The 17,492-nt window shown below is 38.5% G+C and overlaps 1 protein-coding gene across 3 annotated transcripts in view; it reads right to left on the bottom strand.

The window, feature by feature from the left end:
• TMEM135 (transmembrane protein 135) overlaps nucleotides 1–16,390 on the bottom strand; it is a 237,586-nt gene extending 221,196 nt beyond the window's left edge. The window contains exon 1 of one of the 3 annotated variants that reach the window (XM_045181806.3): nucleotides 16,080–16,390. In XM_045181806.3, coding sequence (XP_045037741.1) covers nucleotides 16,080–16,220 — 141 coding nt within the window. In that variant the 5' untranslated portion in view covers nucleotides 16,221–16,390. The remainder of the gene's footprint in view (nucleotides 1–16,079) is intronic. The other 2 variants (XM_071221474.1, XM_024572837.4) reach the window with 2 other exon arrangements.
• Nucleotides 16,391–17,492: the final 1,102 nt, after the last annotated feature.

Genomic DNA, 17,492 nt, shown 5'->3' with positions numbered 1-17,492 from the left:
GACAAGGGCCTGATCTCCAAAATATATAAAGAACTCACATGACTGCACTCCAGGAAGACAAACAACCCAATTAAAAAATGGGCAAAGGACTTAAACAGACACTTCTCCAAGGAAGACATACAGAGGGCCCAGAGACATATGAAAAGATGCTCAGCATCACTAGCCATCAGGGAGATGCAAATTAAAACCACAATGAGGTACCATCTCATACCAGTCAGAGTGGCCAACATAAACAAATCAACAAACAAATGTTGGAGAGGATACGGAGAAAAGGGAATCCTAGTGCACTGTTGGTGGGAATGCAGACTGGTGAGACCACTGTGGAAAACAGTATGGAATTTCCTCAGAAAACTAAAAATGGAACTGCCCTTTGACCCAGCAATTCCGCTGCTGGGATTATACCCTAAGAACCCTGAAACCCAATCCAAAAGAACCTGTGCACCCCAATGTTCATAGCAGCACAATTTACAATAGCCAAGTACTGGAAGCAACCTAAGTGCCCATCAGCAAACGAGTGGATCCAAAAACTATGGTATATTTACACAATGGAATTCTATGCAGCAGAGAGAAAGAAGGAGCTTATACCCTTTGCAATGGCGTGGATGGAACTGGAGAGCATTATGCTAAGTGAAATAAGCCAGGCAGTAAGGGACAAATACCATATGGTCTCACCTTTAACTAGAACATAATCAACAGAAGAAAAAAGCAAACAAAATATAACCAGAGACATTGAAATTAAGAACATTGTAACAATAGCCACAGGGGAGTGGGGAGGGGACAGTGAGGAGAAGGGATTGCAGGAACTACTATAAAGGACACATGGACAAAATCAAGGGGGAGGATGGAGGTGGGGGAGGGAGGTGGGTTCAGCTGGGGTGGGGTGGAGGGATGGGGAGAAAAGGCATACAACTGTAATTGAATACAAATAAAAATTAAAAAAAAAAAAGGAAATCCTGTCATTTGTGACAATATGGATGAACTTGGAGGACATTTATGCTAGGCGAAGAAGTCAGGCACGGAAGGACAAATACTGTACCATCTCACTTGAATGTGGAATCTAAAAATGTCAAAGCCAAAGTAGAATGGTGGTTCCCAATGGCTGGGGTAGTGGGAAAACAGGAAGATACAGGTCAAAAGGTACAAAATCCCAGTTACGTAGGATAAATAATTCTATAGATCTAATGTACAGCATAATGACTACAGTTAATAAGACTACTGAATACTGGAAATATGCTAGGAATATAGAGGTGCTCTCATCACAAAGAAAACCTCACTCTGTGAGGAGACGACAGGTCAATCGGTTTGACTATAGCAATTACTTCACTACGCGTGTATATCAAATCATCCTGTTGAAAAATATGTAGATCAAATCATGTTAAAAATTAAAAATAAAAGGTCAATAATGGGAAAAATGACACAAAAAGTTCTTTTTTCCCCTCTTCTAAAATTATATCACTTTTTAAATACATGGTTCTAGAGGAATGGTTATCTGTGTAGAACAAAAATTAATCCTGCCTCATACCATACACAAAAATTAATTTGACATGTATCATATATTTAAATTTGAAAAGTATAGACAATAAAGTATCTAGAACAAAATACAGGCAATATCTTCATGAACATCCAGGTATAAGTCAAAAAACACAGGCAGCATTTGAAAGCAGTTCATGAAGGGCAAATACGGAGACCAACGTGACTAACCCAAAGGCTACAGCCTGAAAAGTGACACATAACTGTAACAGGCCCAGTTTAGTAATTTCTTTACAAAAATATCACTAATCAACACCTGTCAGGCCCATATATACTTTATCTTACTCATTTCATTGTCTTTCCCCACGTGGCTAACGCGGCACATCTGCCATAGAGATGGTGGACCAGTATTAGGGTTGCAGTCTATGACCATGAAGGAGAACAAAGCTAACGGCCCTCAAAGGGGCTGGCCCCACCATGCCTTACTAGCACCAAACTTCAATGTAGCAGTCCTTGTTAGCCCCGGAGCCTGATCGTTAACTCTCCCAGAAAACTGCATCTAGAAGGCCTGACAAATCTTGTTACTTTGGAATATAAAACAGTTTGCAATGAGAAAGAATTGATTTTGTTTCATTTAATTAATCTTAACATAATCACTAACAAATAATGATCTCTTTAAAGAAGGGTCTCTCAACCTCGACACTATTGGCATTTTGGACCAGACAATTTGCTGCTGTGGAGGACGGACTATCCCATGCAGAACAGGATGTTCGCCAGCAGCCGCCCTGAATTCTACTCTGTAAATGCCAGCAGTATACCCTGAGCTGTGAAAACCAAAAGTGCCTCCACGTACTGCCAAATGTCTCCTAGAAGGCAAAATCACCCCTTCTCGAGAACAACTGCTTTAAAGAAAACAACGTAATGTATTTACATTTTTAGTATTTTATTAACAGAATATTTATTTTATTTATCTAACAAAAACTTGTAACACATTATGCCCCAGGTACTGCTCCAAACACCATGCCAATGTTAATTCACTTAGTATTCATAACAGTCTACAAGATGGGTAATCATCATCCCCACTTCAGAGATAAGAAAACATGAGCAAGAGAGACTATGTTGCCTCAAGTCACACAACCGGTAAGTAGCAGAACAGGGACTCAACATAAGTAAGTGGCTCCACAGTCCATGCTCTTAACCACCATAAATACCTGAACTTGAAGTCTGACATGTTCTAGATGAAGAGGAATATCACTTATCCACAGCACATGTTACAAAGAAAAATGTGTGATTTACTAGCCCCTATAGGAATTCAGGCTACCCGTTCTGAAAGAAAAAAAATATAGGGAAAATACAACCTGAGGTATATATTTAAAAAACCCTAAAAGAATATTCATAAATTTGGTATATACATATGCCAGAAAGCTAACCTGGTCCAGGGAGACTAAGGCACCAATGTGACTCCAGGGCTAGAATTCACAGGCCCCGTCTACAACAGCTGAAGATGAAAGGCAGAATTCACACCACTAGATCAGCAAATAAAAAGCACTGACCCCAAAAGTAGAAAGCGGACCCAACCAGCTGTGCAGCTAACTTTCCTCTGTTTTCTTTCTTGTTCCAAGACTCAGTATTTTTTAAATAAATGAGATGATTAATATATTCAGCAGAGTAATTAGCATATAATAGGCACGTTAAAAATGTTAGTTTACTTCAGTCCTCAGTTTCTTTCATGTTGTGCCAATTTGTTTTAAGTGTTTTCAAGAGATTCTGTGTAAAACAAGATGTTTGAAAAAATAAATAGCAATTAAAATAACTATAAAGAATTCAATTATACTTCATGTCCTTTTCCCGCCTTCTCTCATAATGGATCTACAGACACAAGGAGTGTTCACTGTAATCTGTTACATGGTCGGGAAGGAGCTGTACTGCGTTACTCGGAGAAGATAAGTGGTCCTCGTGAGAATCAAAACTAAACCGTATTTTTATAGCACCAACAAATTCAAAATAAAATACAATTTCAATAAACAGAACTAAAGTAGGATACTCATCTATAGCAAGAAGACTCCCTTTACTCGTTCTCAAATAAATTTCAAAATCCTTTTTAAAAAATAAGAGGATTTTTAAATTAATTAAAAATAGCATAATGAAGAAGGCAGAATTACTTTGTTGTCACAAATAAACGTATACTGTATGTATTGGTTAATTTTACATGTCAACTTCACTGGGCCGTAGGGTGCCCAGACATTTATTTGGCCAAACATTACTATGGGTGTGTCTGTGAGAGCGTTTCTGGATAAGATTAAAATGTTCAGTAGACTGAGTGATGCAGATTGCCCTTCCTCATCCAACAAATTGAAGATGGGAACAAAACTGCTGAGTACACGAGAACCCCTCCTCCCTGCCTGCCCTCAAGCTGGGACACTGGTCTTTTTGCACCATCAGACTCAGAATGAAGCATCTGCTTCTCTTGGGTCTCAAACCCAAAGACTTTCAAACTAGAACGTACACCATTGGCTCTCCTGGTTCTTAGGCATTCAGATTAGGACTGGAACTGCACATCAGATCTTCTGGGTCTCCAGTGTGCCAACTGCAGACCTTGGGACTTCTCACCCTCCATAACTGCGTGAGCCAATCAATTCCTTATGATAAGCTTGCCTCTCCTAGTCCCATCGCCATCTACACATACGGTGTGTGTGACGCACAGACACATACACACATCCTTCCTTGTGGTAGTGTGTCTCTGGAGAACTCTGATTAATACACTGCATTTATATCGCTTCTAATATTTTTACTTTTAAGGTTAAAACTGTGATCTCCAGAAGCCAAATTTAAATATCTAAAACAAAAGGACAAGAAACCAAGTAGCACAGACTAGTATTTACATATTTGTGTACAGTTTTCAAATCTTTTACATATGCACTATCTCATATCATTTCCACAGCAAGTCATGAAGTGGTTCTGTTTTAATTAAATTTATTGGGGTGACACTGTATGTTCCAAGTGTACAATTTTGCAACACATCATCTGTATATTGCATTGTGTGCTCACACCCAAAGTCATGTCTCCTTCTGTCACCATACAATTGGGCTCCCTTCACCCTCTTCAACCTCTCCCCACCCCCCTTTTCCCATCTGGTGACCACCGTACTGTTGTGTGTCTAGGAGGTTTTTTTAATTTGTTTGTTCATTTGTTGCTTTCTGTTTTATGTCCCTCATATGAGTGAAATCATATGGTTCTTTTCCTGTTCTCTCTCACTTATTTTTTTTTAAGATTCTATTTATCTATTTTTAGAGAAAGGGGAAAGGAGGGAGAAGAAGGAGAGAAACATCAATGTGCGGTTGCCTCTCGCACACCCCCACTGCGGACCTGACCCCACAACCCAGGCCTGTGCCCTGACTGGGAATCCAATAGGCGACCCTTTGGTTCACAGGCCAGTGCTCAATCCACTGAGCCACACCAGCCAGGCCTGACTTATTTAGCATGATACTCTCAAGATCCACCCATGAGGTTGTAAAGGGCAGTATTTCATCTTTTCTTATGGCTGAGTAGTATTCCATTGTATATATGTACCCCATCTTCATTATCCAATCATCCAACTGTTTCCACATCTTAGCCAGCATGAATTACAGTGCAGTGGACATAGGGGTACATACATCTTTAAAAATAACTGTTTTCAAGTTATTCAAGCAGACATCCAGAAGAGAAATTACTGGGTCATATGTAACCCTGTTCTTAGTTTTTTGGAAGCTCCATACTGTTTTCCAAGGTGGCTGTACCAATTTACATTTCCACCAGCAGTGTATAAGGATTCCTTTTTCTCCACATCATCTCCAACACTTGTTATTTCTTGTCTTGTTACTTCTCATCTTGTTGATAACGGCAGGTGTGAGGTAGTCTCTCATTGTGGTTTTGATTTGCATTTCCCTTATAGCTAGTGATATTGAGCATCTTTTCATATATCTGTCCATATGTCTTCTTGGGAGAAGTGCCTGTTCAGGTCCTCTGCTCATTTTTTAATTGGATTGTTTGTTTTTCTATTGTTGAGTTGTATGAGTTCTTAATATATTCTAGATATTAGCCCTTTATCAGAAGTATTGTTTGCGAATATCTTCTCCCATTTGGTTGACTGCCTTTCTGTTTTGTTGATGGTTTCTTTTGCTGCACAAAAGCTTTTTAGTTTGATATAGTCCCATTTATTTATTTTTTTCTTTTATTATCCTTGCCACTGGATACACAAAATATACAAAATCCTCTCAGAACAAGGTCCATAAGTTTAGCACTTATGTTTCTTTCTATTTATTTTGTTTCAGGTCTTATATATTAGGTCTTTGATCCATTTTGAGTTAATTTTTGTTTGTGGTGTCAAACAGCAGTCTAGTTGCTTTCTTTTGCATATGGCTTTCCAATTTTCCCAGCACCGTTTATTGAAGAGGATTTCTTTTCTCATTTTATGTTCTTGATTCCTTTGTCAAAAAGTAGTTACCCATACACATGGGTAACTTTTGGCCTCTCAATTCTGTTCCATTGGGCCACGTGTCTGTTTTTCTGCCAATACCACACTGTTTTGATTATTGTAGCTTTGTAGTATAACTTGAAGTTAGGGAGTTTGATACCTCTGACTTTGTTCTTCTTTCTCAACATTGCTTTGACTTTTGGGGGTCTTTTGTGGTTCTCTACAAAGTTGATGATTTTTTTTTGTTCTATTTCTTTGAAAAATATCATTGAGATTTTGATAGGGATTGCATTAAATCTGTATATTGCTTTGGGTAACATAATCATTTTTAACTATGTTGACTCTTTCAATCCATGAACACAGAATGTCTTTCGATTTCTTTGTGTCTTCTTAAATTTCACTCAATAATTCTTGTAGTTTTCAGTATATAGGTTCTTCCCATCCTTTGTTAAGTTTATTCCTAGGTATTTTATTCTTTTTGTTGCAATTGCAAATGGAATTGGGTTTTTTTTTTCATTTTTTTCTGAAATTTCATTTCTAGTATATAGGAATGCAACAGATTTTTGTACATAGATTTTGTATCCTGCAAACTTACTGTATTTGCTTACTGTTTCTAATGGATTTTTGGTGGAGTCTTTAGGGTTTTCTATATAAAGAATCATGTCATCTGGAAAAAGTGGTGATTTTTCTTCCTTATCAATCTGGATGCCTTTTATTTCTTTCTCTTGCCTGACTGCTCTGGGTAGGACTTCTAGTACTGTGTTAAATACTAGTGGTGAGAGTGGGCACCCTTGTCTTATTTCAGATCTCAGAGGAAAAACTTTCAGTTTTCACCCTTGAGTGTATTAGCTGAGCATTTGTCATATCTGGCCTTTATTGTGTTGAGGTACTTTCCTTCTATACCCATTTTACTGAGTGTTTTAATCATAAAAGGATGCTGTAACTTGTCAATTGCTTTGCTGCATCTATTACATACTAATATGATCATACATCATATAATTTTTATGCTATATTTTGTTAATGCAGTGTACCACACTGATGGAGTTGTGTATGATGAACCATCCTTGCACCCCTGGAATACAACCCACTTGATCGTGATGTGTTATCATTTCAATGGATTGTATTCAATTTGCTGTATTTTTGTTCGGGATTTTTGCATCTATTTTCATCGGAGATACTGATTTGCATACGTGTGTGTGCCCTGTCCTTGCCAGGTTTTGGTATGAGGGTAATGTTGGCTTCATAAACTGAGTTAGAAAGTATTGCCTCTTCAGTAATGAAGTACTTAAAGCAGGATTTGCATCAATTTATAGATGAGAACACTGAGGGTCACAGTATAAATTTTAGAACAAAACAAGAATTCAGATGTTATAACTTAGATCCAATGCACGTCCACCATGCTGCCTCATGGTAAGCAGGTATACAATCAGCTTATTAAAAAAACAAAACAAGACAAAAAACCAAAAAAAACCCAAAAAAACCTAGGGCAACTGTGTTAATAATATATACAAGTAAATACAAGCAAATCTTCAAAAGTTTTCCTTAGTTACTTACGATAAGGCCTCCCTATTAGAAAAATCATACAATTAAGTTTTAGTGATGACCGTCGAATCAAGTCTTACTCTCTAAAAGGGCCACTTTCAAATTTATATGGAAGTTGACATAGGCTTTAAAGATAGACCTGGAAATATACTTTATGTACAATATTGAGACAAAATATGATCAAGAACGACTCAGATTGAGCCCTGTGTATATTATAGCCATGTTCTAAACTAAGTAATATTAATATTTTTGTAAATACAGGGACAGACTTGAAAACATGCAACTGTTATTTCAACTTATTGATATAACTCACCATTAAATACAACAATCTTAAATCAAAACATTTTTATACCCTGCCATCTTCTGCATACTTACACATCATGAGCACTAATATGAAATAACTTAGTTAATGAAGAAAAATACTAATACACTTCTTAATGAAGAACTTCATTCATATGAAAGATGGAAGGTATACACAAATAAAAATTCCAGTCTCTCCAATAACAACACTGGGTGTACTGAAATGAATCCTCAAAACAATTCAAGCAAACTAAGAATTCAAGCCAGAGAAGTAGAGACAATTTGAGCAAGAGAAGAAATCACAGAAATCAGGGAACTGTGCTGACTAAAAGATACCAAACTGCCTCATCATTTGTTCATATATAAAATTCCATTAACAGAAGATAAGCCGTTCTCCAATGGTTTAAACTGCACTTGTACTCACACATTTGCTGAAACTGACTCATCCTGAAGTCTGAAAATTAGCCCATCAGCTATTTGATAAATACATTTTTGATGGGGATAACCCTTACCATCGAACTAAACCAGAATAATTAAAAAACAAAATTAACCATGAGAAAAAGAAAACTTTATAAAGATGCTTATCTACTCAGACCTCACAATTTTGTCTAAAACAACCTTACCTTCAAGTTTGAAAACAAAAAGAGGTTGTTAAAACAGTTTTTCTAACATTTTTACCAAAATTTTCTGACTATCTTCATTGAAAATACAGACTGTATTAGAATACAGGTTCAATTTCAGAGAATCTCTTAATCAAAGTATTTGTATGGTCTGAGATGTTTAATTACCACCATTGGCTTCAAGTTCAAGCAGAGCCCAAAGTCTAAAGGGAAGAAATCAAATTCTTGGCCAAGGTATTAGATTTAAGAAATCATCTAATCACCTCTTTCTCTAAACTAATGTCCTAATACATATTCACCTGATATATATTCATATACTAACTGTGTCACTTCTTTGGGAAAGCCTTCCCAAACCCACCCCACTAGATGCGTCCTCTTGTACCACTCTCTCATATAACACCCTGTACTTTTTAATAGCACTTATCACAGTTGAAATTTTTTATCTATTTCCTTTAAGTTTATCTTACCCCTTAACTATATAACATCCACATACATCTCATTCTCTGCCCCCGTAGTTCTGACACATTATAGGCAGTCTGTAATTTTTAGAGAATGAAATGAGGGTAGAAAAGAGAGAATGACAGGCAATGAAGATTCAGAGTAAACAATTACAGTAACACTCCATGTGCTCCAAAATGGAGCTGTGGGCACAATCCAAAATTCAGCCTGATCCTGACTAATTTAATATCTTCTGGGCTGGACAGTTTCTGAAATACAGGTCTACTTACTTCAAGGTTTAGAAATCAAGAATGATCAGAACAAGGCTCCCTCTGTCACTGCCAACAGACACAGAATCATTCAAAACAATTCCCAAACTGGACTAATCACAATCCAAACCCCAAAGATCTAGTTGGAATCAAGAAACCAAAGCAACCTGACATGTAATGAGTCAATAGACTATTCAAGATAAATGGTAATAGGCTGAAAAACACTGTAAACTTGGCATTCTTACAAAGGAAACTGCTCTAATCTGACGACACTTGATCTAGCATTCTTCCTTCTTTTCTTTTCTTTTTTTTTTCGTGAAAAAGTTTATAAACTTTGTGTTTTTTTAATTTATTTATTTGTTTTTATTCAGTTACAATTGTCTGCATTTTCTCCCCTTCCCTCCACCCCACCCCAACCAGTCCCACCTCCCTCCCCCATCTCTACCCTCCCCCTTGATTTTGTCCTTGTGTCCTTTATAGTAGCTCCTATAGACCCCTCTCCCCACTATCCCCTCCCCACTCCCCTGTGGCTATTGTTACAATGTTCTTAATTTCAATGTGTCTGGTTATATTTTGTTTGCTTTTTTCTTTTGTTGATTATGTTCCAGTTAAAGGTGAGATCATATGGTATTTGTCCCTCACCACCTGGCTTATTTCACTTAACATAATGCTCTCCAGTTCCATCCATGCCACTGTGGAAAACAGTATGGAATTTCCTCAGAAAACTAAAAATGGAACTGCCCTTTGATCCAGCAATTCTGCTGCTGGGATTATACCCTAAGAACCCTGAAACACCCATCCAAAAGAACCTATGCACCCCAATGTTCATAGCAGCACAATTTACAATAGCCAAGTACTGGAAGCAACCTAAGTGCCCATCAGCATTCTTCCTTCTTTTCATACCTTTTTTTCACACATAAATTCATTTTACTGAATATTTTTCAATGCTGTTGAAAGCAAAATTACTTAAAATCTGTATTCATTCACTTCAATTATTGATTCTCCTTGAATATAATTATGAGAGCCTCATATATGATTTGTAATATCAATTTATAATACTAATTTGAATAACCAATAAGGTTAATTAATAAATACTCATTAACTATATTCCTAGTTTCCCAAGATGAAACAGATTCATCTCATATTAAGCATGAAGGAAAAAATACACAAAAATATCTTGAATCACAACACTCTTTTAGAAGAGACCAATTAGTAGAAAGAAAGCTAAAACTGGTAATTAGTCAAAAGACAATTTAAAAGTTTGACCTACAGAGATTCAAAGAAATCTTTAATACAAATACTATGTTATGATAAAATATTTTAAGACAATTATCCAATGTCATCCAAATAAATGCAATTAAAATATATATTAAATAAATAAGTAAATTTTTTAAAAGACTCAATTATCAAAGAATCAACTAATATTATGAATTACTATGTGCCTAGAAATAGTCCCTTGGGATGTAAACATATTTTACTTTCACTATACTATATAAGTAATGCAAGAAATTGTACCAACATATTTGGAAGGCTTTCCAAAATTTTTTATTTAGTTCTTTTTTAAGCAATCACTTCAATTAACTCTCCTGTCGCAATTATCACCGAACACAAATGCCTGGTAGATAGTCAATAAATATTTGATGAACAAATTACAAATGAATTATCAAAGTCTTATCATATTTTATCAGTAGTGAAGCTTACACAGACAGACTTATGGGACATAAGTTTCTGCTCCAGACCCTCAGTCCAGGTTTTCTTTCACAATCAATAAAAGCAATCACTTATATGTATATTGTTTATGCACAAATATAAAGCAAGATTTTTTTCTCTAGTCATTCACTCCTTAGAAATGTATGTTTCTTTGACAATTTGTTGTCCAACTTACGATATTTCCCAGAAATCAAGAGCTCTGTTTTAAGTAACAAAATTTAGATTACAAAAATACATAAATAGTGCGATTATATCTATTGGAAGTGAATAAGCAAAAGTGAAAATGGTATGAAATACAACCCAACAAGCAAGAGCCCGATCACACAAGGCTCCGAGGAATATGGTAAAGAGTTTCCCATTTTACTGAGATGGAAAGACACGGAGAGTTCTGAGCGGAAGAATAACAAGAGCTGATCTACATTTTAAAAGGTATGAGATAGGTGTTTTACCCCACGTTACAGATGAGGATACTGAGGTTCCCATATGTTGAGAACCTTGCTCAAGATTAGAAAGTTAATGGTGGCAGCATGGAGATTCAAGTCCACGCTCTTCCCACCTCTTAAACTGATAATGCCTCCCAACACTTCCTGCTCAAGACCTCTGCAACACTATCTTCTCAATCTCCTCCTGTTTCTCTAACTGCTTCTTTCTTTGTTTTTCCCTCTACTCCAAAAATGAGCATTCCTCAGGTTAATAATAACCAACAAGAAGTCACATATGAAAACAAGTTTAACAAACTCAGAAGGTGATGTTAATGAGGAGGAAAATTCATCATTTAATGACTCATTTAAAAGAAAAAGACCAAATGACTGTTACATCTCCAAAAGCAATAACAAATAGTATAAAAATCATCATTTACCCATTGAAAAGAAAGATAAAAAGAGTCCCTCAACTCTGCCCACTAAAGTAGGCTTCAGGCAAAAATCACCAGAAGATTAGTCCACATATTCAAAAATTCCACGAACTCCAAAGGTCAAGTAATCCAGACAGATATTCTCAGCAGTTGGTATTCCTTAATAACTCCTCCCCTCCCCTCGCTTCTCCTCTCCTCTCCTCTCCTCTCCTCTCTCTCACAAAAAAATAAATGGCCTATTACCAAAAACTTTTAAAAGTCTCATTGCTGGTCTCATTTTCTCTAGAAAATCAGCTAACCCTTAAAAACTGAGTCCATACTATAAGCCAGAAGCACTTTACATATTACATCTCATTTAATCCTCACCAGGACCTCTGGAGTGAAAATTTACCATTCCTCCAATACTACAGACACCGAAATTGAAGCTTACAACAATTACCTGTAGGTAATTTGTCTGAGGTTACCCAGCTAGTGAGCAGTAAGTTAGATTCTAACATAGGCAGTCCGATTCCATAATCCAGGATCCTGCCACCTAAGCCATACTGAAGCGCAGAAATCTGAACAGCCTCTTGTAAGTGTAGTTAAGTTCTAGACATTTTGTATAATTACCATTTTTCCCATAAAATACAATTGTATGAGAACATTAAAAAAATAAATTCATTTCATATCACTGAACTGATTTCTTCACAATGGTCATCAAGCCTTTAGCAACTAAAAACTGTCCATAAATTGTTTTTTTATACCTAAAAATTCCAGCTCTTGTTTAAATCTTACTCACAGTCTAGAAGTGATTAGCTGACCCTCTATATTCTAACGAATTTGTTAGATTACAAGGTTTAAAGGGAGTAAATATCAAGTAAACATTTTCATACTTTAAAGAAGGGTGCAAACAAACATTTCAAGGTCAATAAAAAAAAGCAGGTTTTTAATTCATTCCTTCCCAAAAGTGCAAAAGGTTCTCCTTTGGAGTTAACTAAAGGTAAATGCCAATACCCTAATCTGGTGATCCTGAAGAAAGTCATCTAAAAATAGCAAAGTTAAGAAAGGTCTTACAACAACCTGAGATAAGCGAACAAGTTCTCCTTCTTAGAGAAGACACCTAAGAACTTGAACAGCACAGAATCCCCCTAAATGGGCAATTAGGTACTCTAAATGTGCCACAAATTACCGAGGGCACCATGCTTTCATGAATTTTAGCGACAGCCTAGAATTTAAGCACTTTAACAACGTTTTCATATGTATGTGTATGGTGAGGGGTACCACTTATTGTAAGTGTGTGGCAATAATTAACATTCAAGAAACTTCCTGAAACACATTTCTGGTCCATGCATAAAATGTCAGCATATAGTACAACATATGTAGGATTCTTTTTAAAAAATACATGAACTGACTTGATGATGAGTATTGATGTCCTTTTACAAATTGTGAAAACACAAAGATTCACTATTAAAAGGATTCGTGCATCTACATTTCAACATGGTTTAAGCATTATAAAGTGAATACTAAGAACAGTTGTAGACACCCAAATGAAAAAGAAGCATGAGAGCAGATGTATTGAACAAGAGAAAAAATGTGAAAGAAACAAAGGCAATTGGTTTAGCTCAAAACATAAAGTAATATTTCAAATGAAAAGCAAATATGCAAGGCCCATTTTATAGGGTCCAGAAAACACTTGATTAAAATTTTCCCCCAAATTAGCTTTTCTTCAAAACTTCGCCTTTTGTATCAATGATGGCAACAGCATCAATGACTTGAAATCCTAGAAGCATAAACAGATCATCGCACTGACCCTAATATTGTTGGTCTCTAAGTCATTTTCGTCCTTTCTGTGAAATGCCTCTTGTCAAATGCCTCCTCTAAAACTGTCCTTCCATTCTCTCTGGCGCTACCTTAGACCTGCCAAATATCTCCATATTCCTGAGCTATTCATGAGTTCATTCATTCATACCTATAATCATGCAGACACTTATTAAGGACTTACTGAAGCACTGTGCTAGTGCTGAAGACAAACACCATTCTAACAGGAGACAAAACAATTGATTATAATGAATGCACTATTTTAATAATTGCAACACTTTACTAGGGCCCTACTATGTGAAAGCTGCTATTCCTACCAACTATTATCCCATTTATGTCCTCAGAACAGCCCTAAAATATGGGTATAATAATCACCTGCAAAAAATGCCTAATTATTCAAGACCTATTATGAGTTAGAAAATACGATACATCTTCAATGCATTATTTCACTCAATTCGTACAAAGAAAAAGTAACATGCAAAAAGTCAAACAGCTAGTAATCGATCAAACCAAGATTCAAATGCACAAGTCCCTAATCCCTTTTAAAAGCCCACTTCTGCCCTAGCCGGGTTGCTCAGTTGGTTGGGGCACCGTCCATACATCAAAATGTTGAGTTTGATCCCCAGTCAGGGCATATACCTAGGACGTGGGTTTGGGAAGCAAACCTTTCCTGATACCCCTGCCCCAACCTCAACTGTTGGAATAGAAGGACAGATGTGCCTGTCGCTTCTCTGATCTTCCCTGTCCTGGAAGAGATCAATAAATTGGCTAGGTTGTAGATATGATAACTGTCCGGGACTTAACAGTTGCTGAATGAATGAATAGGGCACCATAAAAGTACTATGGAGTTTCAAAGAAGAAATTACATAGCATAAGCTCTCTCCCCACCTACATCATAACCCTGTAAGGGCAGAAAAATTCCTTTTGTATTACTGAACATATCAAGAGCTAAAAAAATACTTGTAGATGTTCTATTAAGAACAAAAGTACTGAGCTATAGACTGGCCACAATTCATGTGGGAAAGCAGATAAATGTGGATCTTTGCCTTTGGAGATCAAGGGAGAAATTTCCAGCTCCAATAATAAGTTTATTATCAACCCCCACTCTCAAACCTTACTATTCAAAGTGAGGCTCTTAGTCCAGCAGCATCAATATTACCCAGCAGTGTGTCAGGCATGCAGAACCTCAGGCCCCACCCAGACGTAATGAATCAGAACCCTCATTTTAGCATGATCCCCCAGGGGATTCCTAAGATATTAAAGTTTGAAAAGCATCACTCTATATGATCAAACAAAACTGGCTTCTACAATCTCAGAGAAAGTTACCATCTTCTCCTGTGTTATCTCTATAATAAAAACCATTAAAGTACTATAATTGCGGGTATGACACACTTCTAGGCATAATAAGGTATAAATCCAAACTATTACTCAATGAGAAGTAAGAAGTGACCATGCACTGAATACTGAATGACACTTTTAGGAAACATACAAAAAAAATATGATCTCTACCTTCTTAGGACACAGACTCTATCAGGCAAGAAAATAAGAGACTGAATTTCAATAACCAAAGTAATAAATCTTTAATATCAAGGACAAGGTTATTGGGGGTGGGAGGGAGATGCTGGTGGGAGTATTTAAGTACAAACTTCCTACCAGTTCTCAGTGACACATATACATATTTCCAAATAGTCCCTATTAAAAACTCCAAACTTAGCCCTGGCTGGTGTGGCTCAGTGGATTGAGTGCCCGCCTACAGAGGGGTTGCTGGTTGGATTCCTGGTCAGGGCACATGCCTGGGCTGGGGGTAGGTCCCCAGTTGGGGGGCGCGAGGGGCAACCCATGGATGTTTCCTCTCACACATCGATGTTACTTTCACTCTTTCTCCCTCCCTTTCTATCTCAAAAAATAAATAAATCTTTTTTAAAAATATAAAATAAAATAAAAACTCCAAACTTAGATTACCCTACATAAAAAGCTGTGTAATAAAGGATCTAGATGACACAAAGTAAGATCTCCTAATCACCTTCACTACTCAAGGACTGGAACCACCCTTTAAATTGCCACGCAAAATCTCAACCAGGTGTCTACTCTGAACTTGCAAAAAACCCCTGCAAAATCTTCAAGCCACAATCCCGTCATTCCAAAATGAAACAAGATCTGGGGTCACCAGGACTTGCTGTCAAATCTGCCCTTCAAAAAAATGGGGGTGGAGGTACAGAGGGATTTATATGAAGATTGCGGGCCATTTCGCTGATCTCTCCATTTCCAGGCAGAAGAGAGCAAAAATAACGCAGGTCCCTGTAGACACAATTTTAAGCGTTCTAAACTTAATCCCAGTGTTGGGAGCCCATCCTCTTCCCAACTATAGGCATTTAGATGACAGCTCAACCTCTAATTCCCCTCCCCCTTATCCTGTCCAGGGCAGGTTTTGGGATATCCACCCCTTGCAACCTCCCCCATCCCACCGCCCTCCGCACCGAAAAAAAAAAACAAAAACAAAAACAATCTGACGCCTCCAAATGAGATACAGACACAGGTCGAGCCCCCCGGGCCTCTAGGAGGAGGACTGCACCCCCGCCAATCCTCCACACTGAACTCGCCCCGGGTGAGGGGCTGACGGGTCTCACCAAGTACAGGGGGATATAAATCTTCAGGGACTCCTCCAGGGCGCCCCCAGTGATCTGCACGAAGGAAACCCCGCAGGAAGGGTGCCAAGTGTGGCCGATCTCGTAGCAGTTATGAGGGATGGACTTGCTGAGAGCCGCCATGACGAGGAGCCGTGAGGAGGGGACCCGACGGGCTGAGCCCAAGTTGGGGAGGGAGGTGGGTAGGAGGGACGACCGCGCTCGCCCAACCACAGCGGGCTTACGGGGCGGGGCGCTGGAGGTGGGGAATGAAGGGGAAAGGTCACGCCAGCGGGGTTACTCTAGGCCGAAGTCCTCGGATGTTGAGCCCTCGGCGTATCGCAGTTCGAGGGGGCGGGGCGCGCACCAGGGGCGGGGAGAGGCGGAGCGTGCGCGCTCCCTCAAACCAGCCACGGCAGAGGCGCGCGCCGCCCCGCTGAGTCGCGCGCTGCGCGGGGAGCGGAAGGTGTGAGAACGCTACTCGGGGACGCGCCTGCCTCCGCACTCAGCACGTCAGTCGGCTGGGGAGGGAGTGTTTGGGTACCTGCGCGCTGTTGGTGACTAGGGTCACGTTGTTCTACAGCCTCTGGCCTCTGCAAGTCCGGCCAAGTAGAACTAAGGGCAGTGGAAGAAAGGGATTAAATGTTTTTGTTGGGAGCTGGTAGAGGAAGATGGTTGCCAGGGAAGAGCCTGGACGTTTATCCTGGCCCATTCCCTAGAGTGCCAGGTAATGAATAGCTAAGGCTGCCTCGGCTTATGACCTCGCTGCTTTCAATTACTGGATTTAATAAGCTGTATGGGGTCTGAAAGTATTGAAAAATCTGTTTTCGAGGTTCATACACTTCCGGGGGGGGAAGGGCAGTAGTAGATCCTATACAAACATCAGGACACTGACCACTCGTATCTATAGCATCCTGCACACGTGCTCAGCCGCCAAATAGTGCACACAGTAGAGGCAGCACTGGCGTAGAACTCATGCCTCATGTAGAGATCCTGGCCAATAATTGACGTGAGAAGGGACCCGTGTGGCTTATGAGTCCTACACCAGTTTCCTCATGTATAATAACTTCCCAGGTTCCTGGGAATTCTAAATTTATATTATAGTTTCTTAAAGCAGGAGCTTACTACATTTAGAGGAACTCCCATTCTAATCTAGTCTTCATTCATTCATTCTACAAATATTTACTGAGCACTTACTATTTTCCAAAAACTTCTCTAAGCTCTGTAGATTCAGACGTGAACAAGAGAGACAAGGTTTCAGCCCATCCCAGTGCCACAGAGCCAGAGCCTGAGCTGCCACTACAACCATAGGCAGTGCACTATGGATTATGGAGTCACCAAAGTTTTTAATAGTATTGTCAACTGATGGTCTTTGGTGTCGGTTCAACACCAACAGGAATTCCCAATTTGGGATGT

Source organism: Desmodus rotundus, chromosome 5, assembly GCF_022682495.2.
Source record: "Desmodus rotundus isolate HL8 chromosome 5, HLdesRot8A.1, whole genome shotgun sequence".
NCBI classification, from domain to species: Eukaryota; Metazoa; Chordata; class Mammalia; order Chiroptera; family Phyllostomidae; genus Desmodus; species Desmodus rotundus.
The sequence above is the reverse complement of the archived record's forward strand: the minus strand, read 5'-3'. Positions and strand labels throughout refer to the sequence as shown.